At 50.7% G+C, this 27,947-nt stretch overlaps 1 protein-coding gene across 2 annotated transcripts; it reads left to right on the forward strand.

Moving 5' to 3' along the window:
• Positions 1 to 27,176, forward strand: HM13 (histocompatibility minor 13). Of its 2 annotated transcripts, XM_065566292.1 has the most exons (13): positions 1 to 278; positions 2,398 to 2,496; positions 5,655 to 5,737; positions 7,635 to 7,723; positions 8,195 to 8,280; positions 8,449 to 8,574; positions 14,204 to 14,261; positions 17,552 to 17,635; positions 19,241 to 19,277; positions 21,193 to 21,295; positions 22,746 to 22,831; positions 25,399 to 25,594; positions 26,734 to 27,176. In XM_065566292.1, exons 1-12 carry the CDS (start codon positions 84 to 86, stop codon positions 25,547 to 25,549), a joined length of 1,197 nt encoding a protein of 398 aa, XP_065422364.1. In that variant the 5' UTR covers positions 1 to 83; the 3' UTR covers positions 25,550 to 25,594; positions 26,734 to 27,176. The 2 variants fall into 2 exon arrangements, with proteins under 2 accessions (XP_065422364.1, XP_065422365.1); XM_065566293.1 differs by lacking the exon at positions 25,399 to 25,594 and having other exon boundaries at positions 4 to 278.
• The last annotated feature ends 771 nt before the right edge of the window (positions 27,177 to 27,947 follow it).

A 27,947-nucleotide genomic window follows, 5' to 3' on the forward strand; every position in this document is an offset into this window, starting at 1 on the left:
ACTTCCGGCTCTTAAGGGAACGTGTCCCTGACACGGCGGGGCTGCCGGGCCGGAAGTGCGGACCGCGCTGGGAGCAGGCAGCGATGGCGGAGCAGGCGACGGCTCCCTTGAGCGAAGCGCACAACGTGAGCGGGCCCGGGGAGGCCCCCGCCGCCGGCCCGGCGCGCCCGCCCGCCACCCCCGAGGGCATGGCCCTGGCCTACGGCAGCCTGGTGCTCATGGCGCTGCTGCCCATCTTCTTCGGGGCGCTGCGCTCCGTCACCTGTGCCAAGAGCAAGGTAACCTCCGCCCCCCCCCCCCGTTCGACCCCCCCCGGACCGGACTCCCACCCCCCGCTCGACCCCCCCCTCCGGGATCGGACCCCCCCCGGACCGGACCCCCCCCTCGACCGGACCCCCCGGGACCGGACCACCACCCCCCGCTCGACCGGGCCCCTTGGAGGGACTCGTGCTCTGGAGCATCCCCGGGGACCTCCCACGCTGAGGGGCCGTGATTCCCCCTGTTGCTGCTCCGGTTGACCCCCAGTGACAGGTCTGCCTTTTGCTGTGGTCCCCCACTGCTCCCCTGAGACACCGAGGTGTCCTGAGCGTCTGGCTCTGATCTCAGCGATTTCCCCTCGAAGAGTCCTGAGCATTCCCTTGGACTGAACCTCCTCCAAGGACTGGGAGCCATATGTCACACATGGGGGCCACGGCGTTTTCATACCCCCAGGTATTACCGCTCTGTTCCTGGCAAGAGATGCTCTGTAGCTACTGGTCCCTCATCTCTATCTGTGACCCATAGGGTTTTGCTTTCATTCCCTAGTACTGCCTTCATTTTCCCCTTCTGGAGAGAGGTAACCCATAGGTACCTCTGTCTTCTTGGTTATTGCCCCCTGGATAGTGCCCTACTGGCTCAGGAGAAGTTCATATATCCTTGGAAAGCTTCTAAGCACCATCATCCCTTTTTGAGTAATGCATCCACCAGAGAGAGCCGAGCCTGGGTTCTGTTTCTATCCCTCTGGCCTTCTCCCTGGAAAAACTCCTGCTTCCTCTCACTATCCTCCACGGAGATGCCTTCCCTGTCTGAGAGAATTCTGCTCCCAGCTTTAGGTTAAACAAACACCTTTCAGAGTGTCTAGGTATACTTGGTCCTGCCTCATTGCAGAAGACTGCATTAGATTAACCTCCCAAGGTCCGTTCCAACCCTGCATTTGTATGATTCTGCGCATTATCCTGTCCCCTTCTTGGGGGCTGTCTAGTAATGATAGCTCATCTTGGTTTTCCCAGTCATATCACATTTTCTTCTCTAATGCCTAGCTTTGGGAGTTTATTATAGCCGCGTTGTTCAGTATGCACTAGATGGAAATAAAGCTGCGGAGTTAACAGACCTTGCTGCAGAGAATGAGCAATTCTTTGGGTACTTAGATACTGTCTTGAGCTGGGGAATGCTGTGTAGCAGCCAGCTGTATGCTCTATATGAGTCGTCGCTACTTTCATATGGTTGTTTTGCATACGTTGCAGCAGTAGGGCGCATACTGCTCAGGCGGGATTGCAAGTGTGTTGTGAAAGTTTCTGTGTCTTGATTAGCCAAACAGCTAATGCCAAGTGTCGAGTGTAGTCAGCTGTTTGGTAACCATCACTGAGTGACGCTGCTTTCAGCATTCCAAGTAGACTCCTTGCCATTATGCTCTGCCGTGTGGTCTCGGTACCACAGCCAGGCTATTGATGTCATGGAGAGGATGCAGTGTAGGAGAACAAAAGGTCATATCAGGAACTGAGGACCTACATTGAGAGAAACAGACTTTGTTGGGTCAAAACAAGAGACTTCAAGTTACCTAACAGACGCTTCCAAAATTATTTAAAGGAATCTACAAAATTGATACATCTTTCACACTAATAAGGGGCTCAATACAAGGGCGCATCCTAAGAATGGGATGAGTAAATACGTGGCTGGACAGAACTGTCATTCAATGGGTAATAAACCTATGGTACACACAGATGGGGAAGCTAAATGAAGCCAAGAATATGAATAATGTTGAAACAGTTCTGATGCAAGAATAGCACAGAGGGCGCTGCAGAGCCAGCAGTGTCCAACACTACTCTGCTGGGCTGGTGGAGTAGGAAGAGAGAAATGGGGAGGGAGGTCAGCTGATTTCTCCCCAAGGAAAAAAGTAGTAAACTCTGGCAATTCCTGCTAGGACAAAGGTGGGCAGGTATCAGTTTCTGCTTTTAATAAAGGCTCAGCAGGGTTGACTGGAAACCAGCAAGCAACCTGCGTCCGTGTGAGCCCAGTGTTGATTAGTTCTGCAGAGTCCAGCAAGCTGATAGCTCCGCTGGTGCTTCTGGACCTCTTCTCCTCAATGTGTTGATACAGAGAGCAGGTTAATCTACACATGTGCTCTTCTTCCCTCTCTAGAATGCCTCAGATATGCCAGAGACGATTACCAGTCGGGACGCTGCTCGCTTTCCCATTGTCGCCAGTTGCACCCTCTTCGGACTCTACCTCTTCTTTAAAGTAAGTAAGCCACTTAGATCCTATGTTGTTGGGGGCCATAGAAATGTGGAAACTCCCTTCTTTGCTCGTTGTTTGTTTTAACCTCTCTACCTTACTGCATTCATGTTTAAATCACCTCAAGACTGATCACAGCCTGCAGTGCAGACATCTCAAAGAGGAGTCTGAAAGGCTCTTTTTGGCTTGCTGTATTGTGATCTCTGGGTGCGCACTATGTTGAAATTGCACGGGTTTTAGAGGTCCTTGCAACATTGCTAGGCAGTGAGAGAGATGAGGGACGGAGTCACAGCCTGTATTCTGAATTATCTGACTTTTATGGCAAGTCTGAGTCTGTGTACAAGTAATTGCTTATAAAATAAGGCCAAAGAACCAATGGAAATTTTGAGTCGATTCTCAGACTACTAAGCACATGTGGCCTTCCCTGACACGCTGTGGTGCTGTCTCTGAAGTCTGAGATGTAGTAAGTGGTAACTCAGTGACCTGACTGAAAGCAGAGGAGAATGAAGGTATATGAACTGTAGCTTCTTCCCACATTGTTTCCTATTCCTTCCAGCTGTAACAAGCCTTAGGCATTTATCAATGCCAGCTATCCAGCTAGCTGAGAAGCTAAAAGGTGACATTATTTTTACTTACAGACAATCTCCCACATGTTTCATAGGGGAAGCCTCAGAGAACTACTACACCCACATCCATAGGCGGCGAGTTATATGGGCCCGTGGTGTCCGTGCTCCACCAGTATTCAGGAAGGTGGGCCCGGCTCCACCAACGTTTGGGCTGATATTTTCAGAGCCATCTTGTCCATAGGATGGAACGAGGCAACCGCCCCAGGCGCCAAGCTTCAGTTGGACATAGGGGCCAGGGTGGCCTGGGGGATTAGCGGGGGGCCTGGCGCTGTCAGTAGCAAGTAACCCGGCCCCAGCCTGCCCTCTCCTCCGCCTCTTCCTGCCCCTGCTCCACCCCACCCATGCTCCACCCCTTCCCCCAAGCCCTCGCCCCACCTCTTCCCGCGGTTGCCCCGGTCCGTCCTATGGACTGGACGGCTCTGCTGGACCCATTCTGGGCACCACCAAAAATTATACAAACCTGGCGCCCATGCCCACATCCCAGGTTACATGAAAATGCCAGAACTGTAGCTAAAGGTCAGTAAGGGCTTTAGGCCTTGTATATGAGAATAGTGGCACTGATGTAACTGAATTGACTTGGGCTTCATCTATGTGAGAATGTTTGTACTAAAGTTACGAGGAGTCCTTGTGGCACTTTAGAGACTAACACATTTATTTGGGCATAAGCTTTCGTGGGCTAAAACCCACTTCATCAGATGCATGGAGTGGAACATACAGTAGTGAGTAGGGTCAGTGCAACCCTGACTTGGTAAGGCAACTCCCATCTTTTCATATGCTGTGTATTTATACCTGCTTACTGTACGTTCCACTCCATGCATCTGATGAAGTGGGTTTTAGCCCACGAAAGCTTATGCCCAAATAAATGTGTTAATCTCTAAAGTGCCACAAGGATTTCTTGTTGTTTTTGCTGATGCAGACTAACATGGCTACCACTCTGAAACCTGTACTAAAGTTGACTTTAAATTATGTAATTAAACCCGTATGAATCCCCTATGTAGCTGTGCTTAAGGTAGCAAATTACCAATTTAAACTGAAGCTTAAACTGGCTTAAGTGTGTCTACATAGGGGGATGTGCAGGCCTAACTCGTTTACAATTTAAAATCAGCTTAGTTAAAGTGGTACAGCCTTTCTTTGATGGAGGAGGCCTTAGTTAAGGATTCGTTTCAACTGCTATTCTAATCCTTTGTCACTTACAACTTTCTCATACTTCTCTGGGCTGTAATCTTCCGTTCTTGGTCTTTAGCCCAGGGGGAATTTATTTTTAGAATACTTGAATGAAATTGGTTCAGGCATATCTGAGTTATGTGAGCTTTGGGGCAGGGGGAATACTTCTCTAAAAATACCATCTGGATAGGGTTCTTGCTTCTGGAATAGGGGAGACCAGAAGCCAGGATCCCTACTATTTATGGCATCTCCCCACCATGGTTACAAATACTGCCCATCAAACGTTCTGGTCAGTTCCTTCTTGCCTGTGGTCAGAGAAGGTGTTCCCCCTAAGAGATCCAATCTCCTGCAGTGTCCGGATCCTAGCAGGACTCCTCGGGTACCTTTACCAGCCCTTATCTTTTGGTCATGCCAGGTCTGGCTGTGAAGTGTCTCAAGGGAAAGTGCTAAATGTGTGCAATGTGGACAAGTTAATGTTGGTACATGAGCCTTCACTTGGACAGGTTTAGATTGTTACCGTGATGTTACTCTGCAATGGGCATCTGTATCTTCATTTCTCTCTATTTTAGGAGAGTACAAGAAAAGCTCAAAGGCTGCCTTAAGTGCTTCTTGGCACATTTAGCTTGGTTACGTGTGTGTGTGTGTGTGTGTGTGTGTGTGTGTCTCTCTCTCAGAGAGAGAAATTGAATGCAGGCTATAAGGCTACACTTGCATTTCAGAGAAGTAGGCGTTCTCATAATATCCTCAGATAAACTAGGGCGGAGTATGAGTGTAGGATGCCTTTGGAACTGAAGGGTAGTGGGAATGCCACCTTAATTCAGTTTTCCTAGAAATGTAGGGCTGGAAGAGACCTCAAGAGGTTATCTTGTCCAGTCCCTCAGATTGCGGCAGGACTAGGTCAACCTCTTGGTCATTTTTTATTTTCAGGCTGTTGCATGAATTGAACAAACAATTTCATGCTCCAATCACATGCTGAATTTTTCCCCAAACGAGAATTGTTTGGAAAAAATGAGTGCCCTTTCCTGCAAAAAAATTTTTTTTTTTTAAACCATTCTGAATGGCTCACTGTTGCCAGTGGTAGCATAGACCCCGGAGGTGGCCACCTATCCCACATAGCCCTTATTATGTGATTGGGGGACTAGTCATTTATTTTATTCCTTTTTTATTTTAACCCTGCTGGTATGAAATATAGTAAATATGTTGAGTTCCCTTTGTCATTCTTAGTCCCTTGTCACAACTGTGACCAGAAAGCAATGGCAAGTAACCTGCTAGTTACATCACAGCTGCGTAACATGTAAAGGGGTTCTTGCCTTTTCTGCCACCTGCAAGGTGGGAATTGCTATTGTAACCGAATCTTGTTCTTTTGCCTTCCAGATCTTCTCTCAAGAATATATCAACCTGTTGCTCTCCATGTATTTCTTTGTCTTGGGGATCCTAGCCCTGTCTCACACCATCAGGTAAAAAATGGGGGGGGTACCTCAATATTGTATGGTAAACTCTGTCCTGGTGACTAGGGGAGTGTATAGGGAAGTGCCCTATGGCATATGTGCACCTGGAAGAGGGCAGATTGGACTGGTTTATTCCCAGAGTGCTGTTACCTTGCAGCCGTAATAATACGACCTAGCTCTTACATAGCGCTTTTCATCCGTAGAACTCTAAGCACTTTACAAAGGAGGGCAGCAGCATCATCTCTGACTTACAGACAGGGAAACTGAGGCATAGAGAGGTGAAGTGACTTGCCCAAGGTCACATAGCAGACCAGTGGGTGAGCCAGGCATAGAACCCAGCTCTCCCAAGCCCCAGGCTAGTGGACAAAGCACTGGGCTACGCTGCCTGCAAAAGTTTGGCTTTATGCTGTTACTGCACCATAGGTGTGCATGGCCAGCAAGGCACTGTCCCTCTCCTGAGGAGCTTACAGCGTAGCTTGTATTTAAACAGGACACAGAGACGGTTTTGCTTTGAACAGCAACCGTGAGAGATGGTTGTGAAATCCTCAATGGACTTTTATTGCTAGAGCTTGTGCCTCAGCAAAGCCGGTTGGGAAATTGGTTTACAAAGCACAAACCTCAGTGAAAACTGCAGGCTAAATTCTCAGCGGCGCTGGGACGAAATGTGATACAGTCCAGGAAACAGGTGGAATTGGGCCACCGTTCTGCTCCATCCCCCATGCCTGGGGCTAGCCACGCCTCCCAATGCAAGTTAGAGCAGTCTGAGCTCGTGACACCAGCAAGGCTCACCCCCTCCTGCCCGATCCACCAGAGGGGGCCGGCTCTGCCAGCTTTGCACCAGTTGAGGATTCCGTCTTTCCAGGGGAAACTGGTCGCCCACTGAAGGCAGCATTTAAGGGCCCTTTGCACCTTAGAGTAGGGTAGGATCTGGCCTTGGATGTTGCAATCTCATCTGAGCTTTTCTAGAAAAGTCAAGTTATTGGGGGTGGGGGGAGAGAGAAATCAACTTCCTGTTCCTGAGCTGTTTGGGGCCTTTGGGGGGTGGTGTGGGGAGGGGGAAAATGCCTTCCTTTAGATTACAGGACTTTGAACCCTACGTGGACCCCTCTGATTTCTGATACTGGTTTCACTGGTCCCCGCAAACCCAGGAGGTTGTGGGCTTTTGGGACAGGGATAACTTTCCCCAGGCGTCTGGATTATGGTGTTTTGCCTTTTTCTCTCTAGAGGTGCTGACCCAAACACGTTAGTTACTGCCTGAGAAGGTATTGCTGGTGTCAGGCTTCGAATGGGGGTCTCTCCACTGCCAGTCTCTGATCCAGGAGACTCGTGGGATGCTGCAGCAAGTTACATGTGGGCTGGGGCATCCAGAGAGCAATCCAGAGGGAACCCCAACCTCGCGGCGTTAGGAGGTGTAATGGATGGGAAATGAGAACTATCACTCCTGAGCACTAGCAGAATTGGGGTTAGGGTTCTCTGCCTCCAGTGGAGCTCCCCTTTCTCTCTGGCCAATGCTAAGCCAGCCCTGCCATGGGCGACTCTGGAAAGCATTGGAATGCAGCCAATTGCACCAAATTGGCATGCTTCCGAAATATACCCAGCAATGGTCCCCTGCAGGCCCCCCTACAAATTGGTTTGAATACTGCCTATAACCCTACAAAGACTGTCTTCTGCCGGTTAGCGCCTGGTGACCGTCACAGCCCTGGCTGTGCCACTATCTTGGGAACATTCAGCAAGTCACTTCGTTGTTCTGTACTTGAGTTTCCCCATCTGTACAGTGGGGATAGGGCAGAGGTGTTGGGACTTGATGTTTGTAATGGGATTTGCAGTCATCCTGGAGGTGCTAGGGAAGTGCATTGAATTCACAGGTGCTTCTGCAGGATTGACCTTCTCTCCATCTCTATTTCAGCCCCATCATGAACAAATTCTTCCCGGCTAACTTCCCCAGCAAACAGTACCAGCTTCTCTTCACCCAGGGCTCAGGGGAAAACAAGGAAGGTATGTCTATTTTGCCTGCTTTCTCTTGGGACTCTACCTTTTTGTGTCCTGCTTCATGTGCTCTCACTCTCTCAGCTTGTCAATTTTCAACTCTTCATTGAATCAAAATATTTTGGACTCTCTGCCTCTCATTCCCCACTCCATGCTGCTCGGGCCTGTTCGGATGTACCCTGAGTTCAGTGTCCTTCCTGGCAGCAAGACAGTCTGCCGAGGAAGAGTGGCCTGGTTGAAATGAAAGGAAAGGTCTGGATTTTCCAAGGTCAGCTCCCAGTGCACACCTAACTTGAATGGGGTTACTGTAGAATTGGTCACTTGCACGTGCAGTGTCACTCCGACACTCGTTTGGGAAAGTTGCCACGGTGGTCCTGTGTTGCTCACCTGCTCTATATACACTAGTCACTGCTCTGCCTGTGTGAGTGGGAGGAGGAGTTGTGCGGGCTAGCTGGAATCATGCTGTTATGTTTGTTACAGAAATAGTGAATTATGAGTTTGATTCCAAGGACCTTGTTTGCTTGGCCATGAGCAGTGTCGTTGGAGTCTGGTACCTGCTGAGGAAGGTAAGAAAGGGAACAAAGCAGCAGTGGGATATTCAAACTAGGAAGGGGGAGGAACAGCCCCTAGATCAAACTTGGGAGTCTCTTGGTAATTTGTTTGCAAGGAATAGTCAGTTTGTGCCGCGGGCTGTGCTGAACCAGATCCATCTTCCTGTTGTGTTTGGCCCTTAGCACTGGATTGCAAACAATCTCTTTGGACTGGCGTTCTCTCTCAACGGCGTGGAGCTCCTGCATTTGAACAACGTCAGCACAGGGTGCATCCTGCTCGGGGGCCTCTTCATCTACGATGTGTTCTGGGTAAGCAGGCGCGGCTCGTGGGCGTTGGAGGAGGAGCAGTGTCACACCACCCCTGTTCTGTGGGTTTTCTGGCAGAGTTGGCCGTATATGATGTCATGATAATTTTGGGAAAGGAGGGACTATTGGAAACCATGACTACAATCGGGTGTACGCTTTCTCCTCTGCCCAAAAGCAAGGGGGTGCAGTTGGCACCAGCACTGCTGTCTGTTTGCTCTAGTAGATCTGGTTTTCTCAGCTGATTATCATGCTGTGCCTACAAGCCGTCTCCAGCCAGACTTCCTGGCTCTGTACAAAGGACTTGTCCTTGTTGCTTGATTTCATGTCTCTCTTCAGCGTTAAACAGTCACGTTGTAGTTCAGTGAGAGTCATTCACAATTTGGGATCCAAGGTGGTGATTTTACAATAAGGAGAAGATAAATATTTTACTGAACATGCTACAGGTCCCTCTTGTAATGTAGGTGTGAAGTTTTGCTAGAATGTTTGTTAAAGATTTTTCCTTAGTCCTTGTGGCTGTTTCAAGGGCCAGTCTGCTGGAAGGTCCCTCTGGAGACTGTCCTCTCCTTGGTCCTAGCTAGAGCTTTCTGACCTCACTCCTTGATTATAATAGACATTCGAACAGTGATTGCACCATTCTGTCATGCTCTTGTCTCTCTGTGCTAACTCTTGGCTCTCACTAGCCGGGAACTAGTTGGCCTCTGATTTATAGATCTACAGTCGGCTTAATCTAAACTAGATGCCATGAAATGACCAGGAATTGAAGAGGCCTGACAAACACGTGTTCAGTCAGTCCAGCAAAAAGATGTCAATATTTAAAATGGACACATTCCTCCAGATAAGACAATAAAAATAGATGGCCACAGAGCAAAATACAGTTGTCAGAAGCAATTGTTACACTTCCTCTTGAATTCAGTCCTGTTTTAAGCTTCCAGACACAAACTCTGCATTGTCTAGTGATTGCGGCCAAGTCAGCAGTTTGTAGTTTTGCAGAAATGCCTTCATGTGAATGGCAGCACCATCAATGTGGTCGACTTAATGTATCCTCTCTACACATGCACATCACACATCATTTGGAACCTTATGAGGTCTACTTCAGGATGAGGTATGATATGGAGCTGTCAAGTGGTGCCGTTACCATAGAAACAGGGATAAACTGACACCATCGCGTTAGTGACCACTTTCAATATTTGCATTCACTTCTGTTAGTTTAATGTCTCTCTGTATTGTTGTTGTGATGCTTTGAGGTCATCATCTATTAGATTTTGTTTTACCCTTTAAACTTGTATAGTTATGTAGCAACCCCTATTGGTACAGGCACAAATAAAGTCTTGTAGAAGCTCAGATGCCAACAGGCCCTTGAAGAATACAAGAAGTAATTCATCATCCACATTTTTCCATCCATGTTGCACTGGTGATCCGCTGTCTGATTTACCTGTGTGCAAGGACATCCAAATCTTTGTTTGCCAAGATGCTCTTTTGGCATGCACTTCAAAACTGTCCTCACATGGTGGGCGTTTGACCAGTGACTTGTCCTTTTTGATGGCTAGATTCAGGCACAAGCAATTCAGATCCGTGGGTCTTCTTTTCTTTCTCACTCAGACAACTGGGGGTTTTTCGCCTTCCTCTGCAGTGTGGGGCATGGGTTACTTGCTGGAAGGTTCTCTGCACCTTGAAGTCTTTAAACCATGATTTGAGGACTTCAATGGTTCAGACACAGGTTTGTTACAGGAGTGGGTGGGTGAGGTTCTGTGGCCTGCGTTGTGCAGGAGGTCAGACTTAGGTGATCATGATGGTCCCTTCTGATCTTAAAGTCTATGAGCACTGCCACCAACTTCCTTGCTGCAGACATCCTGGCTTGTCTGCCCTCTCTCCCGGAAGCAGGAAGCTGTCTTTGTTTTAACAACATTAAGCACGGATTTTTTTTCCCGAACACCAAATAGGAATGACCCAGCTACAGCCTGTTAATGCCGGTACAGCAGGAGGTATGTTGCGGAAGTCAGGAATGAGTGCATCACAAATTGCACGCACAAGTATGAAGTGCAACACTTGTCCGTTGTGCTGGTAATTGAGGGTTTCAATCCACGTGTTTCTTGCTCTGTTCCATTTTCGGAAAGTAGTGAAGAGCAAGTGCTACTGGAAAAATCTCCAGCCAGGAGGGGTGTTTGTGCTGAGCGTTTTCATGCACCCTCGGGTATATTTTGAACCATCTAGTCAGAGGAATTTCACAAGTGTGAAATGTGCTGGATGCCACATTTAGGCCTTGTCTAGACTACAAAGTTTTGTCTGCAGAAGCTGCTTTTTGCCGACAAAACGGGAGGGGGACACACTACAAAGCTACTTTTGGTGGCAAAACTCTGCCGTTTTGCCGACCCTATAAAACCACCTCGAGGTATAAAGCTTTTTGCGGCAAAGTTAAAGCAACAAAGCGTCAGTGTAGACACTGCTGTTTGTTTTGTCGACATAACTGGCTTCCATCTATATCCCACAATGCCCGCTGGGACCGCTCCGCTCGCTGTTTTGATCTCTCCTACCCTGCAGGCATGTCCCCCTCCCCTTTCGAAGCTCCAGGAAGTATCCGACAGCCCAGTGTGCTGCTCCGTTTGGGGAACAAAGGCTCCTGTTCTGCCCGGCGGCACTAGGCGGCTGCTTTGCCATTTCTCAGCACAGAGAGCTACAGAGCTGCTCGGGATGGCTCCCGGCAGCTGAGGAGGCTGTGGGAGAGCTCAGGGAATCGGAGCCGCAGGCAGAGCGGGCTGTCGGGAGAGACTGCTGTGCGGACTCCGGGGAGAGCCAGGGGGGTGTCCCTCTCCCCCTGCCTCTGGATAGGTGGGTCAGCCTGCTGTCTTCCCCGTCACAGACATACCACTCCTCTCTCCCCCGCCCCCCACTTCAGTTGAAAAAGCGGCTGACAATCTACTGAGGCATTGCAAACCCTTCCCAAAGCACCCTGCGGCCTCTTGCACAGTGGGATAGCTACCCATAGTGCACTGCTCTCTGCGTGCATGCGAGCGCTGTTAGTGTGGATGCACTCTGCCGACACAAGGAGCTAGTGAGGGCATGCAACAGTGATTTTAATTAAAGCGGATTAACTTTTGCCGACAAAACTTTGTAGTGTAGACGAGGCCTTAGAAACGTCTTCCTTGGAGGCACAGGGCATCCGTCAATCACCTGCTCTTCCATGCATCCCTCCTTCGATCCTGTCCGGTGCTGTCTTTCTGCAGTTTTCACGGAGTTACTGTTGTATCTGTCAAAGGCTTCGATGGCGGAATTAGCTTTGTCAAATCCTTTTTGGACCTGCCTCAAGTACTTAGCAGCCAGTTCATCGAAGGTGTGGAATTGCCACGTGCCATCATTTCTATGGCAGCCATGGCACTTCATGTACACTGTGGTTTCTCTGTTGCACGCTCTTAGCGTATTGATTCTTCCATCTTGAGCTTCCAGTTGATGTCCTAATTCATCTTTGTCTGTTCTTCTCCTTGTATCCGCGTGGAAGAGGGACATAGGTACACGTCCTATTGGGCCACGTCAGCAAATGTTTTGATGCCAGATTTCTTGACTGGGCTGAAGAAGCTATGGGTCGCATTAGAATCAAGTGCACCTCTCATGAATCTGTTTGTTCTTCACCAACATCTGCTGTTTTCAGTAGAGACTCTTGTACATGTGATGTTACATGTAGTCCGGTGGCTATGTTGGTAAGCACCTCTAGATCAGGTGTTCTCACCAAAAAAAATGTCGGCGCTTCAGAGTGCGGCCACCAACTCTGGCTGTTGGCCGCTTGACAATTTTTCCTAAAATACTTAATCAACTTTAGGAAAAACAAATATGCACATGTCTATGTCCAAATCATTCTAATTTATTATGTACATTTTTTTTGCAGACTTAATAAAAATAACGTACAGTTGTCTCTGTTCTTTACTGGACCTAAACAGACTAGAAACACAGATAAGGTGCTTTGCATGTTCTTGTCTTTTTATTATTGTTTCTTTTGCTTTTTTCGCTGCATTTTTTAGACTTGCTAGCTAGTAAGTCTGCTTCTGTGAAAAGTGATATTTGTATGTTTGCTGCTGTGAAAAGTGATATTAACAGACTTGTTACCTGGCTGAGAGGCAGTGAAAACTGATATTAACAAATATACAAATATCACTTTTTACAGCAGACTTATTCAGCCCTGGCAAGCCGGGGAACAAATTAAGGCTTGGATGGGGAAGTGGGCAGGGAAGGCAGCAGGGGCGATGATGGGGTGGTGAGTCTGGGGATGGAGTCCTGTGGCCAAGGGATGGAGCCTACCGCTGAGTAACCAAAGCCTCACAGTCAGAGCCCGTGGCCGGAGCCTGCCACCCGCCACGCCAGGGCTGAAGCCAGAAGCCTGAGCCCCACTGCACTGGGAAGATGGGCAACTCACGCCGGATGTCTGCTCCTCCAGTGTTTGTGGCTCCGGGGGGGGCAAGCTCCAACCCCTCCTGGCAGCCCCAGAAGAGGGGCTGCTCCTTTCCTCCCTACCCCCCAAATCACCACCCAAGAAGCTGTGACCGCAAGAAAAGCCCCTAGTGGCCACATTTGAGAAATGTTGCTCTAGATGTGATACAGGGTCAAGTGCGTTTGTCATATTATTGCTCATGTGATTGGTAAGAGCTGTAACATGCTCTTCATCTCCCTTCAGTGCCGAGGAAAGGGGTTTGTGGGGTTTGTCTTCACTACTTCTTGTTAGGTCACTTCTTTCTCTCAAAGCTTTTGCGTATTCATAATATGGAGCTGTGTATTGTCATCTTTAACACCAATACTGATCTGTGCATAAAGTGTCACTGGATTAAAAAGCTAGTTTCTAGAATATTTCAAAGACTAGTACTGCATGCATAGGGAATTGCAAATTAAAAACCTTCTACCAGGCAGACAAAATGCGACGTTGTATTTACAAAGGGAAAAGCATTACATTAGGAATCCGGTGGGTAGGTATAAATGTACGCGTGCAGGGCAAGCTAGGAGCATGCAATCTACTGTTACTGGTTCACAACCTTCAGTGTGAAACTGGTCTGGTCAGCAAATTTCAATTAAAAATATAGGAAATCTATTCTAATCACTTCTTAATTGTCAAAGTATCTCACGTGAGATACAATACAGATCTTTTAATACATTGTTGTTTGGTAATTTTCACCAATAAACACCGCAATAAGGTGTTGAAATTAATTTCAACAGTAAAAACTCCAGTCATCGTCACGTTAGTGTTTCTGGAACAGTGCAAAAAAAATGACTCTCGTTTTGTGTACCATTGTTTCACCTTGTGTGCAATCTTATGGCACCACTTGACAGTTCCGCATAATACTTCATCTAAACGTACCTAAAATAATCTTTCAAACAAGATATGATGTGGGGGTGTGGAGAGCGAGTACTTTAAACTCCAGAAATATGGCTCTTTTGGAAGAATTGCTGCACTCCTGTTACTCTGGCTTCACAGTCAACGAATGTGAATCGGTAGAAAATGAATAGTGTGATTCTGTGACTGGCGGGAGCTTGGTCTCTGCTGTGACCACAACTGGCTCTGGTGGCGGTAGCTGCAGCTAGGCAGCTATAGTGGAATGACTTTTCGTTATTACTTGGGTCTATGGTTTCACTTGGGACTGTTGTTTGCTCCTAGGTTTTTGGCACCAACGTGATGGTGACTGTTGCCAAATCGTTTGAGGCACCAATAAAACGTGAGTAGATCTTTCCTGCTTCCTGAGAGGACCTGTCCTGTCTCCTGCCCATCACCCTCAATGCCTGGGCTCTGTGCTCCACCTGACTCGCTTTACATTCTATTGTGCGTGCCCCTGTCCATGAGTGGATTCTTTCCTGGGCTCCCTCCCTCAGGGTTGTAATCCTACTCCTGCTTGCACTCTTCCCATGAGGAATTTGGATCCTCTCGCGGCCATTTGCTCGGTATAGGTCTTTTCGGTGTGTCCTGTCACTGGCACGCCATGAAGTACAATACACCTGCCAGGCAGGGTAGCATTGGATGTGGGCATTCAGGTCTCTCATGATGGGGCGGGAATATCTGCAGAGACCTGGCCGAGCCAGTGAAGGGGGTCAATACAAAGCCTTTAAGGTGGAAATCATGGGGACTCAGGGTCACCTCAGACTTGTGAAGTGAGTTTTTACAGCCACTGAACAAGGCAGGTGCATCAGACATGCAATCTGAAAGGCACCTGAAGCCATGGAATCTGCAGTATTCTGGGGTGTTGGTAGCCGCTCCCCAGTTCAGGCTACGTGGGGTTTTGCATGTAAAGCTGGAATAGAATCATAGAATATCAGGGTTGGAAGAGACCTCAGGAGGTCATCTAGTCCAACCCCCTGCTCAAAGCAGGACCAATCCCCAACTAAATCATCCCCGTCAGGGCTTTGTCAAGTTGGGCCTTAAAAACCTCTAAGGATGGAGATTCCACCACCTCCCTAGGTAACCCATTCCAGTGCTTCACCACCCTCCTAGTGAAATAGTGTTTCCTAATATCCAACCTAGACCTCCCCCACTGCAACTTGAGATCATTGCTTCTTGTTCTGTCATCTGCCACCACTGAGAACATCCGAGCTCCATCCTCTTTGGAACCCCCCTTCAGGTAGTTGAAGGCTGCTATCAACTCCCTTCCCCCCCCCCTTCTCTTCCGCAGATTAAATAAGCCCAGTTCCCTCAACCTCTCCTTGTAAGTCATGTGCCCCAGCCCCCTAATCATTTTCATTGCCTTGTGCTGGACTCTCTCCAATTTGTCCACATCCTTTCTATAGTGGGGGGCCCAAAACTGGACGCAATACTCCAGATGTGGCCTCACCAGTGCCGAATAGAGGGGAATAATCACTTCCCTCGATCTGCTGGCAATGCTCCTACTAATGCAGCCCAATATGCTGTTAGCCTTCTTGGCCACAAGGACACACTGTTGGCTCATAGAATCCCTCTTAGTCTCCAGATTTGGCTTAGTAACTCTCCAGGGAACAATGGAATCTCCCAGCTAATCGTTTTAGAAAGTAAAGGAAACACTTTTGAACATCATAACGGCTATACTGGCTCAGACCAATGGTCCATCAAGCCCAGTATCCTATCTTTCGACAGTGGACAATGCCAGATGCTAAAGAGGGAGCGAACAGAACAGGGCAATTTATTGAGTGATCATCTCCTGTTGTCCAGCCCCAGCTTCTAGCAGTAAGAGGTTTAGAGACACTCAGAGCATGGGTTGTATCCCTGACCATCTTGGCTAATAGCCATTGATGGACCCATCCTCCATGAATGTATCTAATTCCTTTTTGAACCCAGTAATACTTTGGCCTTCACTGTATCCCCTGGCAAGGAGTTCCACAGGTTGACTTTGTGTTCTATGAAGAAGTACTTCCTTATGTATGTTTTAAACCTAATGCCTATTAATTTCACTGGGTGACCACAGGTTCTTGTGTTAAGTGAATGAGTAACTAACACTTCCTTATTCACTTTCTCCACGCCAAAATTCACGATTTTATAGACCTATATCCTATCCCCCCCATCTCTTTTCCAAGATGAACAGTCCCAGTCTTTTTAATCTCTCCTCATATGGAAGCTGTTCCATACCCCTAATCATTTTTGTTGCCCCTTCTCCTTTTCCAGTTCGAATACATCTTTTTTGAGATGGGGTGACCAGAACTGCACGCAGTATTCAAGGTGTGGACATACCATGGATTTATATAGTGGCATGATATTTTCTGTCTTGTCTATCCCTTTCCTAATGGTTAGTAACATTGGTAGCTTTTTTGACTGCCACTGCACATTGAGCAGATGCTTTGAGAGAACTATCCACAATGACTCTTTCTTCTGTGGCAACAGTTAATTTAGAGCCCATCATTTTGTATGTTGTATGTATGGGATTGTTTTCCAATGTGCATGACTTTGTACTTATCAATATTGAATTTCATCTGCCATTTTCTTGCCTGGTCACCCGGTTTAGTGAGATCCCTTTGTAACTCTCTTCTCAGTCTGCTTTGGACTTCCCTATCTTGACTAGTTTTGTATTAGCTGCAAACTTTGCCAGCTCCCAGTTTACCCCTTTTTCCAGATCATTTATGAATATGTTGAACATCACTGGTCCCAGTACAGATCCTTGGGGGGACCTGGCTATTTACCTCTCTCCTCTGTGAAAACTGACCATTTATTCCTACCCTTTGTTTCCTTTCTTTTAACCAGCTACTGGTCCATGAGGACCATCCCTCTTATCCCATGACCGCTTACTTTGCTTAAGAGCCTTTGGTGAGAGACCTTGTCAAAGGCTTCCTAAAGGTCCAAGTACACTATATCCCCTGGATCACCCTTTCCACAAGTTTGACCTGCTCAAAGAATTCGAATTGATTGAGGCAGGATTTCTCTTTACAAAAGCTGTGTTGACTCTTTCCCAACATATTGTGTTCATCTCTGTGTCTAATCATTCTGTTCTTTACTATAGTTGCAACCAATTTGCCTGGTATTGAAGTTAGACTCACCTGGTCTGTAATTGCCAGGATTGCTGCTGGAGCCTTTTTAAAAAAATTGGCGTGACATAAGCTATCCTCCAGTCATCTGGTACAGAGGCTGATTTAAATAATACATTATGTACCACAGTTAGTAGTTCTGCAGTTTCACCTTTGAATTATTTCAGAACTCTTGGGTGAATGCCATCTGGTCCTGGTGACTTATGACTGTTTAATTTATCAGTTTGTTCCAAAACCTCCTCTAGTGACACCCCCACCTGGGACAGTTCCTCAGATTTGTCATCTAAAAAGAATGGCTCACGTGGGGGAATCTCCCTCGCACCTTTGGCGGTGAAGACCGATGCAAAGGATTCATTTAGCTTCTCTGCAAAGGCCTTGGCTTCCTTGAGTGCTCCATCAGTGCTTTGATCGTCCACTGGCCCCACTGGTTGCTTGGCAGACTTATTGCCTCTGATGTACTTACAAAAATTTCCTGTTAGTTTGTCTCTCTCTTCCCCTTTTTAATGCTCCCTTTCTGCTTTTCCAGTGGTTTTCCCCCAGGATCTGCTGGAGAAGGGGCTGGAGGCTGACAACTTTGCCATGTTGGGCCTTGGAGATGTTGTAATTCCAGGTAAAGATGAATGGATGGTGTGTTAATAGAACGTGTGTTACTCGACCAAGGATACGATTTTGGTGCCTGGACTCTGGCCTGCTGGGGCCTGGGTGTGGAGTGTACACTACAAATCCGGCTGAATGGCTACAGGTCAACCAGGGAATCCTCTGCATAAGAGCTGAATGAGGACGAGGTCTCGTGGTTCTGAAGTGGGGGGAGCCCAGAATGGAGGCTGTCAAAGGGAGATTGGAGAAGCCCTTGGCTTTTGGGGAGCCTGAGGCTGGGAGTAGGAGAGGGGAAGGCATATGGGAAAGGTTGTAGAGGGAAGCCAGGTGTTGGCATTGGAGCTGTCATGATAGCTGTGGAGTTTGTTTGCCATGCTGATCTGCAGCAAGGCCATTGCCAGTCCTAGCGCCAGATGGCTCCGTTGTATTCATTGATATAGAGCCTGCTGCAGGCTCGCAGTGTGGGGCTGCCGGAGACCTTCTCAAGTCAGCCGTGTCGGGAGCTGGGGCTGGCTGGCCTGGGCTGTGCTCCTTGGGAGCGCTGATGCAGGGATTTGCTGCCGCCCCCCTCTCAGGGTTTGGACTCTCAGGAGATCCCTTTCCCTCCCGACTGCTACCGTAGGCCCCTAGGGAAGGAACTGGTGGGAAGCATTTTAGACTGAAAAGTGTTCTCTGAAGGGGGGAGCTTCTGACAGCACAGCTAGTGGTGCTCGCAGATGTGCTGGGCCTGGTCTCGTAATCTAGCTCTAGTGTGCGGCCTGGTACGTTAGGGCCAGGGAAGTGTTCCTTAAGGAATGTGCTCGGGTGCTGCCCAGCATGGTGATGGAGACAGCAGCACTTGGTCACCAGTTTGAATTCCAGGCTAGGGACCACTTGTCTGAAAGGAAGAGGGGTGAGCATGTGGGTTTGGGTGCATTCCCTCCTGTGGCTTGCTCTGCCCTGTGCCCCAGCATAGTGCCCCCGTATTTTACTCCCCTGATCTCCAGTGCCTCTCCCTCCTGCCGTTTCCCTTTGCAGCGAGGGGTTGGGGTTGGGTGCTGTACAGCAGTGGCTCTCAACCTGTCCAGACTCCTGTACCCCTTTTAGGAGTGGGACTTGTCTTGCGTACCTCCAAGTTACACCTCACTTAAAAACTACCTGCTTACAAAATCAGACATAAGAATACAAAAGTGGCCACAGCCACTATTACTGAACAATGGCTGACGTTCTCATTGTTACCATCAAATTATAAAATCAATTGGAATATAAATACTGTACTTAGATTTCCGTATATAGAGCAGTATAAACAAGTTATTGTATGAAATTTTAGTTTGTACTGACTTCGCTAGGGCTTTTTATGGAGCCAAGATGAGTTGACATATCCCCTGGAAAACCTCCGTGTACCCCCAGGGTACATGTGCCTTGGTTGAGAACCACTGCTTTACAATACCAAGGGAGTCAGGAATTGTTTCGCTAGTACTGGACCAATATTGAATTCAGCCACAAGGGGGTGCTGTGGTCCCAAATGTGCTTGTGGTTGTGGCCAGGTACAAAATCATCCCGTCCCTGCATTCGGCACCAGCTGTCAGATAGGTGATCTCTCCATCCCATTCTCTAACTCTGTGTTTCTGCCCCTCAGGGATCTTCATTGCTCTGCTGCTGCGTTTTGACATCAGGTGAGCTGTGCCTCTAGGAGCATGTCTACAGGACAGCTTTGTTTTGCACTGCATTTGTGTAAGTTGCCCCAGAGTGCTTTGCTGAAATAGAGGAGGAAGGCCAGGGTGGCCAGACGTCTCTCACTGAGCCTTGAGATGGGAAAGCTTTGACAGGAGGCCATGGGGTTAGTCTAGAAAGCAGAAGAACAAAGGAGAAGGCCACAATCGTTGTGACTGAAAAGAGCCTGGTGCTAGACAAGCCCAGAAAGATCAGGTCTGTAAGGACCAGGAAAGTCCATGGGCAGGGGGTGGTCACTTGTGATCTGGACCCTGAAATGACTGGGGCCCTGTCACGTTGTTTGACCCTGGAAACTCTGCTGCGTTTGTGCGTGTGAGAGCAGCATTCCGCACGGGCTGGGCCTGGAGGAAGAGCAAAGAGGAGACCGTTGTGGTGGAGCTGGGAGAAGTGGAGGCGAGGCAGCAATACTGGGGTGGTTGGGCACATGGAGACGGGGAAGAGGAGTGCTCAGGGTCACTGTTGCCGATGGTGTAGGCCAGTGAGAAGCTGTTGGGAGTGGTCCTGTCACGCTCACACACAAGAAGCACTTCTCCGGACATGTGACCCATTGTCTGTGCGTATCTGTTGCCAGGGCTGTGTTTTCCCATGTGTAGGGAAAGCAGGGCCTTCCCACACGGCGTTCGGCCTGCCTCTGGGACTCTACTTCTCAGTGGTCACCTTGCATCACTTGGAAGATGGGCGACTGAACATGCCTCCCTCAGGTTCCCACTCCTCCTCAAACGCTCCACTTGCCACATGGATCCGTGCAGGGCTGGAAGAGCTGCGGGTGCTTCTGCCTGCAGCTGCTGCCCCGGCCTGACCTGTAGTAAAACAGCTGCCCAGCCGGGGAATAGGTGCAGGGAGATACAGGGATATGATTGCTCTCTTTAAATATATCTGAGGGATAAATACCAGGGAGGGAGAGGAATTATTTCAGCTCAGTACTAATGTGGACACAAGAACGAATGGCTATAAACTGGCGGTGGGGAAGTTTAGGCTTGAAATTAGACGAAGGTTTCTAACCATCAGAGGGGTGAAGTTCTGGAACAGCCTTCCCAGGGAAACAGTGGGGGCGAAAGACCTCTCTGGCTTAAAGATTAAGCTAGATAAGTTTATGGAGGGAATGGTTTGATGGGATAACGTGATTTTAGTAAATTAATCAACAGCGTGCCATCGCTGGTAAATAGTATCAATGGTCAATGAGGGTCTGGCTGGAGAATCTTGCCTGCATGCTCGGGGTTCTACTGATCGCCATATTTGGGGTCGGGAAGGAATTTTCCTCCAGGGTAGATTGGCAGAGGCCCTGTGGAGGTTTTCACCTTCCTCCGCAGCATGGGGCGGGGGTCGCTAGCTGGAGGATTCTCTGCGACTTGAAGTCCTTAAATCACAGGATTTGGGGACTTCAACAGCTGAGTCAAGGGAAAGGGGGTGGGTCAGCTTTTGTGGCCTGCATCATGCGGGAGGTCAGACTAGATGATCATACTGGTCCCTTCTGACCTTAAAGTCTGAGTCTATGAGCTGCTCCCTTGGTGGAGGGCTTCTCACTGCAGCTTCCTCGCTCATGTTAATGGGGTAAGACTACAGGGCACTTTGTGTTTGGATCCTTTGTGTCTGGATCCTTCCAGAGACCTCGTGTCATGGTAGCCTCCCCTCCAGGACTGGACTGTGCTCTCACCAGATCCTCTCTGCACCACTCCGAGCACGGGCAGGAGTAATGGTGCCAACGGTCTCTGCCAGCCTGGATGTCAGTCTCCTGTGTGGATGTGTTGCCACTAGATTGCTAGGCAGCTGTAGATCTGTCCTGATAAAGCTCGCAAATCCCATAAGCTGGAGTGGTTTGGGGCACATGTTAATCCTGCTCTTTTCCCTCCCCTGTAGTTTAAAGAAGAACACGCACACGTACTTCTACACCAGCTTTGTGGCATACATCTTTGGACTGGGCCTGACCATCTTCATCATGCACATCTTCAAACATGCCCAGGTAAGCTTGCTGTCCAACTGGCCTCGCCTCACGCTATCAAAGGAGTTGCAAACCTGCAGTTTTGGCCCCAAGCTCTCCCTGTGTTTGTGCAGTGAGGATCTGTAAGATGCCTTCCACTGCACAGTTTGCAGTCCCCGGCCATCAAGGGCGGCGAATCCCCTGTCTTCTGTGCCCTGCCCATTACCGCTCTGCCTCAGGCAGCCAAGTGCAGCAGCAGGTTGGGGAAGCTTGGTCAGAACTTGTGTTACAATCAGGGGGACAGTGCTGCTTTGGGGGCAGAGAATCGACCCTGTATCTCTGAGCTGAGATTGTGTGGTGACCACCCTGAGATGCTAGACACAGCCGCTCCGCTTTGCCTTTTCATATTGGGGGTGCGCGCTTCGTAACCGAGTGGAGCACCTGGCTGAGGAGAGACTGCATTAAATGCAAAGGTTACTAGGGCCTGCCCCTCGGAGTGCTATCTGTTCACTGCTGCTAGCACAGCAGAGCCTCATGCATCTGCAAAACTCTGCTAAGATCCTCCTGCAGGGTGTGTCCTGCCAGGGGTGACGCAGGAGGCAGCCAGCCCAGCAGGGTTTTCAGCTCCCGGGTGAAGTGTGCATTGATGAATTGTCTCCGATTATAAATTGGGCAAACTGGCTCTGGGATTCCCAGGCACTAAAGGTGGAGCCTGCTGTGGGCATCCCTGAGTATAACTGCACTTTCCTGTCTTCTGGAGGAGGGAGGTGGTTCTGCCTGGCCTTGCGACTCCATCACGTCAGTGGGGAGCTCTGCTCGTGCGCTGAGAACCGCCTGCTCCTTAGTAACGGGGAGTATCGGCATGTTCTCCTGGGCTCGTCTCTGGATCTCAAGAGCAGGTGCAAGCGCAGCAAAAATACCCGGCTAGTTTCAATGCTTCCCAGCTGCCCCCTGCAGGGGAGGGAGGAATGAACAAGATGTGGCAGCCGCTGTGCCCTCAGCACATAACTCCGTTAGCCTGGTGCAGTGGGGTGGTCAGTACTTGGGGGTTCTCCGCTCCTCCTCCAGGGCCGTATCCCCAGATCATTAGTCCCCATCCAGGTGGGTGCTAGACAAGCAGACGGAACCTTGGCTATCAGAAAGTCAGCACCTGTAAAGTGTCACCCGCCCCTTCCTGGAAGTGCTCTGCGCTGGGAGTGCTGGGCCAGAGTGTGGGACTTCTGGTCACGTTCTTACCCGGGCGTCAGGGTATGTCGGGACTCGATGCTTACAGATTTCTGGAGCATCAAGGAAAGATCTGACACTGAGCCCTAGTCCTGAGCCGTGCCCAGCGTTCCCTCGTGTGTGACTTACTCCATAATCTGGGGACTGAGACCAGCCATGAACCCGAGACGAGCCAGTCCCGTTCCTCCCCAAGGGCCTCTGCTGAAGGCTGTGTTGGTTTTTCCGGCTGTTGGATGCAGTAATTGCCTCTGTTTTTCCTCCCCCTCAGCCGGCCCTGCTGTACCTGGTCCCTGCCTGCATTGGGTTCCCTCTCCTCGTGGCCTTGGTGAAGGGAGAAGTAACCGAAATGTTCAGGTAAGTCCGCCTCTGGCACGGCTCCCTAGCCAGCAGTGCTGGGAGTGCCTGAAATGTGCAGGTGTTCCCATGCTGGGGCGCAGGCAAACGGACGAGTGCATCTGGGCATGCTGTGGGCGCGTGGGCGTGTGTACGGGTGGAGGGAGCGAATCTGTGTTCATACACGTCTCCCTGGAGCGTTCCTCCTCTAGCCCGGTCCCTACCCTCCTCCTGGGTAGCTGTGTGGGAGCGCCAGGGCTGGAACACAGGTGAGGCCTCTGGTATCGCTCTGCACCGTGAACTCTGACTCACTCTTCCGATGAGCTGGAGTGAAGTCAGAGGGTGGGCCAGCACACCTGGCTCGTCAGCACCCAGTGCCCGCTGGGGGAAGGGAGCAGAGCCAGGCCAGCCGTGGAGCCTGGAGAGGTAATGGCATGCTTCATCATCACGGGTGCCACCAGGCCAGTTTAATCATCCAGGTCCTAGCTATGTAGCCATCTTCTCTGTGCTACTCCCGCCCCTGGCTCTGCAGAGGGGGCGCTTCTAGCCCTGCTGGCCAGCAACTAGAGGCACCCTTCAGTCTGGCTCCAGCACCTTCTGGCTGGCCTGTCCCAGCCATGGGGGTCCTGCACCCTCCCAGCCACAATGGAGCCTTGTAAGTTCCTCCCCAGAGCTGGCGTCCTTCTCATGTGTCACGGGAGAACTCGGACAGTCCATGGCACGTGGAAACGCGAGCTCCTTGCATTGTGGCCTCTGTCTGCTCAGCGGGGGCCTGCGGCTCCAGGTCTGGCAGCTGGTGTGAACCCACTGGGCTGACACACAATTGGTCAGAAACTGATGGGGGCAAAAGTGTGGTAAAGTAAAGGGGCAAGTTGTCATTCACCTGCTGGATGCCAGTGGAACCAGTCTTTCCCTCCCCATCTCCTAGCCCAGGGAATGCTTCTGTGCGTCTTCCCCACTGTGGCTCTTCGCTGGGACTTCTCCCCTTTTCCCAGTCCCTTCAGCACCTGCCTGCTCTTTGATGTTTGCTTCTGACAGTCGCTGCTGCAGGCACTGTGTGTTCTGGCTTCATCCTTCCTGTGCACCTGGTATCCTGCAGCCACTTTTCACACACGCCTGTGACTCACCAGCCTGCTGCAGCATCCCCTCCTGTGCTAGAGATGGCTCTGGTGAGAGACAAGCTGCTTGCACACGCAGTATTTGAGCAAGGAGCTCGCGGACTCGTGTGGCAGAGCGAGAAGGGTTAATGTTCCAGCATGGACACCGCGTATAGCTCTTACCCCGGTGTGACTCTCAATTGTTAGCAAGCCCCCCTTAGAACTAACTTGCTAGGAAAGAGCGATACCCTCCTAGCATCTTGGAGGCGGACGCAGCATTCTGCATCTCCGGGAGTCGGCTGCCTTGCAGAGAGCGCGGGGGTTGGATGTCTTAGGAAAGTTTCTGGGGTCCAGCATCTCTTGAAACTGCTCCAGTATTTGGAGGAGGAAATGGAACTTGATAGAGCTCATGTGCCTGGAGGGACGGAAGCCTCCCCACCCTAGGAATTCCACCAGGTGTAGGATCCTAGGTTGCTTTGATGCAGCCTGTGTTCCTGTGAGCGCTGAAAGTCTGTGATTTGAGATGGGGAGCTGCTCCACGCGTCTCCATCAGCCACCTGTGTTTCTGGCAGCACACCTCAGTCTGCGGATGGGCCCTGGCCCTAAATTCCACACGAGCTCTCGGCCCGCAGTCCGTGTGTATTGAACGTGGAGCCGTGGCTCTGCTCTGAGGAGCTTACGGGTTTTGGACAGCACCAGGTGCCCAAACAGTAGAATTGCTGCTCAGTGCAGCGGGATTTTCAATGGCCGGGCAGTTGTAAACACGCTGCTGGGCTTCACAGAACCAGTGCCCTAAGAGGAGGGGGGCGGTGCTGTGCCTGGCTACGGAGGGGATTGGCGAGGCAGCCAGGAAGACATGGGAGAAGAAGCCGGGGGAACAGTTAGCTATATGGGGTCGAGTGGGGGAGGGAAATGCAGGCTGGAGCAGAGCTAGGCGGCACCCAGCTTGGAGCGAACTCTCTGGGGTTCATGTCCCTGCAGAGCCCTCTTAGGCAGGTCCCCAACCTCCCATCTCCCTTTGTGCTTTGAATTAATCCCGGGAAATCCGATAGCGAGCACAGCAGCCGGCCTAGACCTGTATGGAAGAGCTTTTGCATGCACTGGTCTGCTGCCTCTCAAAGGCCTCTGGGCCTGGCCCTTCCCTGTGTGCACTTCTGTGCATTGGTGCCCAATTCTATTCTCCTGCTGAGCCCTGTCCATTTGCTCTCCGTGGTCACACTGCAGGTACGGCCATGCCATAGACCTCGGCCCCTCATGCCTCATACAGCTGCACTCGTGTAGGCTCGCGCCCCCCGGGCTCTCATACAGTACCCAGCCGCCCAGCTCATCCCAGTGCTGGGGCCAGAAGTGCGGGTTACGAGACAGCAAGCAGGCTTTGCAGGGCAGAGTGTTTGCAGACCTGTCACTCAAAGCGATTCTTATTCCTTTCTTTCTCTTTCCCTTCTATCCCATTCCTCTCTGTCCCCTTCCTGCTTCCTGTCTTTCCTGCAGCTATGAATCCTCTGCTGAAATCTTGCCACACACACCAAGACTTACCCACTTCCCAACCGTGTCGGGTTCTCCGGCCAGCCTTGCCGATTCCATGCAGCAGAAACTGTCCTGTCCCCGCCGACGCCGGCAGCAAAGCCCCAGCGCCATGTAGCAATCGCACCTGATGCCCTTTCTTTGTCTGTCTCTGTCTGGCCAGGTAGGGTCTCTCCTGTTCTGTCAAACTCCTTCCCAGCTCCACGGTGTCTGGCTTGTGCTGTGGCCATCTGCCTCGCTGCGATGGGCTGGTCTCACTCTTTCCGCCTTTGACCTGGTGCCCCTCCCCTGACGGCATCCTGGGTCACCACACTAAGTGCCAGAGCACCTTCAGGCCACCCGCTTGCCCAGTCTGAACCCAGCTCGTGAGCCCAATGCACGGGATCAAGTGCCTGGTGTCGTTAGTTCAGAGGTGTCCGAGGCGTGGGTGGCAGCATTGCATGTGTTCAGCTCTCCACCGTCTGCCTGAAGGCCTTGCTACCAGGTTCTCCTCTGGTGCCCCAGGGAACCAATCCCTGAACGGCCTCTGTGGACGCTCTTCCCTTCATACAGCCAGAGCCAGCCACCCGAAAGAAGAAGCCCAAATCTGCCTTACTGAATAGCCTGCCCCCTGGCTGCTGGCTTAACTGAGGTCACTTGTCCCAGGCACACGTGCTCTTCGCAGCCTGGCCCGTCTGGCCTGGTGAAAATGCCAATGCCACGCTGTACAGAGGGGCAGTGTCGAGGGGCAATGCTTTTATTCAGGATGTCCGAATGTTCTGCGTGGCGCTGGGAGCCAGCGCTATCAGATCCATGTACCACCTACACAAGCCAGGGCTGGCTTGAGCTGAATTCTCAGTCCCTTGACCGAGAGCGGGTGTCCATCGGCGGGCGTGCTCAGTGGGCCGACTGGAGCATGTTAGTGTATCTGCGTGTGCGCCTTGCTGCCCTGGTGAAATCCTCTCTTCTCGGTTTGGAATGTATATTTGGGGAGGGGAGGGAGGGAGGGAGGTACGACAGTGCATCTTACGTTGTCTTCAGGATGGCCGTTGTCAGCCTCCCCTGTCCCAGTGACTTCAGCTGAATCCACTGTCCGGCGCTGTAACACGGCAGTGACCGTGGGAGCTGTTCTCCCCACCTGCGTGGAGGGTGTACAGCCCAGTGATCTGCACTGCTAGGGGCGGGCTGGAAAGCTCCGCTCTCTGTGCAGCTGGCCGACAGTGCTAGTGCCCTTGGTCCTGATCCACACGGTCCCCACCCGCTGACTTTCCTAAGAACTGCAGCTGCTTAACTCCCAACATCCTCTCCTTCTCTTGCCCTCAGCTATGAGGAGAATTCCACGCCAAAGGAGGAGCCTGGGGACTCCAAAGACGCAAGGATGGAAACGGATAAAAAAGAGCAGTGACCTTGCACGCCTGGGCCAGGATGGGCGTGTCGGGGCCAGGCTGGGATCCAGGCCCCATCGCAAGGGATAAAGATAAAAAGACCAATTGTGTATCAGCATCGTGGTGTGTGTGTGTGTGTGTGTGTGTGTGTGTCGGGATGGGAGAATCTCTGTCTGAAGTCTTTCTGCCATCCCGACGTTCCACCTGGGGCCTGTCCACGGCCACGCAGCGCTTTGGGCAGCCACGCTCCCTTCTTTTATTTCATTTTTTTGTCATCTCCTAAATGGGTAGAAAAAAGGGGAGGGGGAAAACCAAGGGGCTGGTTTTTAAATTTTGTATTGTGGATTCGCTTTCTCTCATATTAAACCATCTCGAAGGATGGAGGAGCTGTCTGGGTCTGATCCTTGGTGTTAAGTGGGTGAGGGAGCTCACCTCTCCCTTTGGGCCCCAGCGGGGAGGACACTCGTTACCCCAGAGCAGCGGATCGGGGGTCGCCTGGCCCCTGCTCTGGGTGCAGTCCTGCCTGGAGTGTGTTGAGTGCAGATGAGGTTCAAGCTAAAAAGTGACCTCCAGCATCACTGCCTAGTGGGCTGGGGGGTCGCTTTCTCTTAGCCTAGGAAAGTGCTTTTCTCTGAGAACTGTCCAATCACTCCCTCTGTTTGCTACACACTCACGTGACTGACTTGGCCCCTGACAGAGAGGAAGGGTGGGGCTGGCTGCCTGGAGGAGTTGGATGCCTGTTTCCCATTAATTTCTGTCTCAGGTACTCATCTGGCCCCCATTCCCCTCTCATCAGAGCGCCAGTCCACCTTTGTCCTCATCCGCACAAAGCCCCAGGGGGCAGAGTTGAACCATTATCCCCATTGTACAGATGGGAAACTGAGGCACACAGCGACCTGCCCAAGGTCACACGGGGTCTGTGGCAGAGCAGAGAATTGACCCTGGGTCTCAGCCTGGGCCCTAACATCCTTCCTCTCCCGTTAACGTCTCGTGGGAGTCGGGGAGCCACAGCTGAGGTGGCTTTGAGAACCCCACTCGATTGGCTTGCTTAGATCACGTGACCCCTCCTTGGCCAATAGCAAAGCGGCAGTGGCACTAGTGGAAGTGGCTGTTTGCGCTTTGTCCCCTGCCCCTGTGAAGCATCTCTGGGGA

Source organism: Chrysemys picta, chromosome 13 (assembly GCF_011386835.1).
Source record: "Chrysemys picta bellii isolate R12L10 chromosome 13, ASM1138683v2, whole genome shotgun sequence".
NCBI classification, from domain to species: domain Eukaryota; kingdom Metazoa; phylum Chordata; order Testudines; family Emydidae; genus Chrysemys; species Chrysemys picta.

Excerpts from the sequence above, each read along its gene's own strand:
- HM13 (XM_065566292.1), top strand. The coding sequence starts at position 84 with ATGGCGGAGCAGGCGACGGCTCCCTTGAGCGAAGCGCACAACGTGAGC. Across the intron at positions 17,636-19,240 it reads TGGAGATGTTGTAATTCCAG|GGATCTTCATTGCTCTGCTG; the intron begins GTAAAGATGAAT and ends TCTGCCCCTCAG. Across the intron at positions 22,832-25,398 it reads GAAGTAACCGAAATGTTCAG|CTATGAATCCTCTGCTGAAA; the intron begins GTAAGTCCGCCT and ends TCTTTCCTGCAG.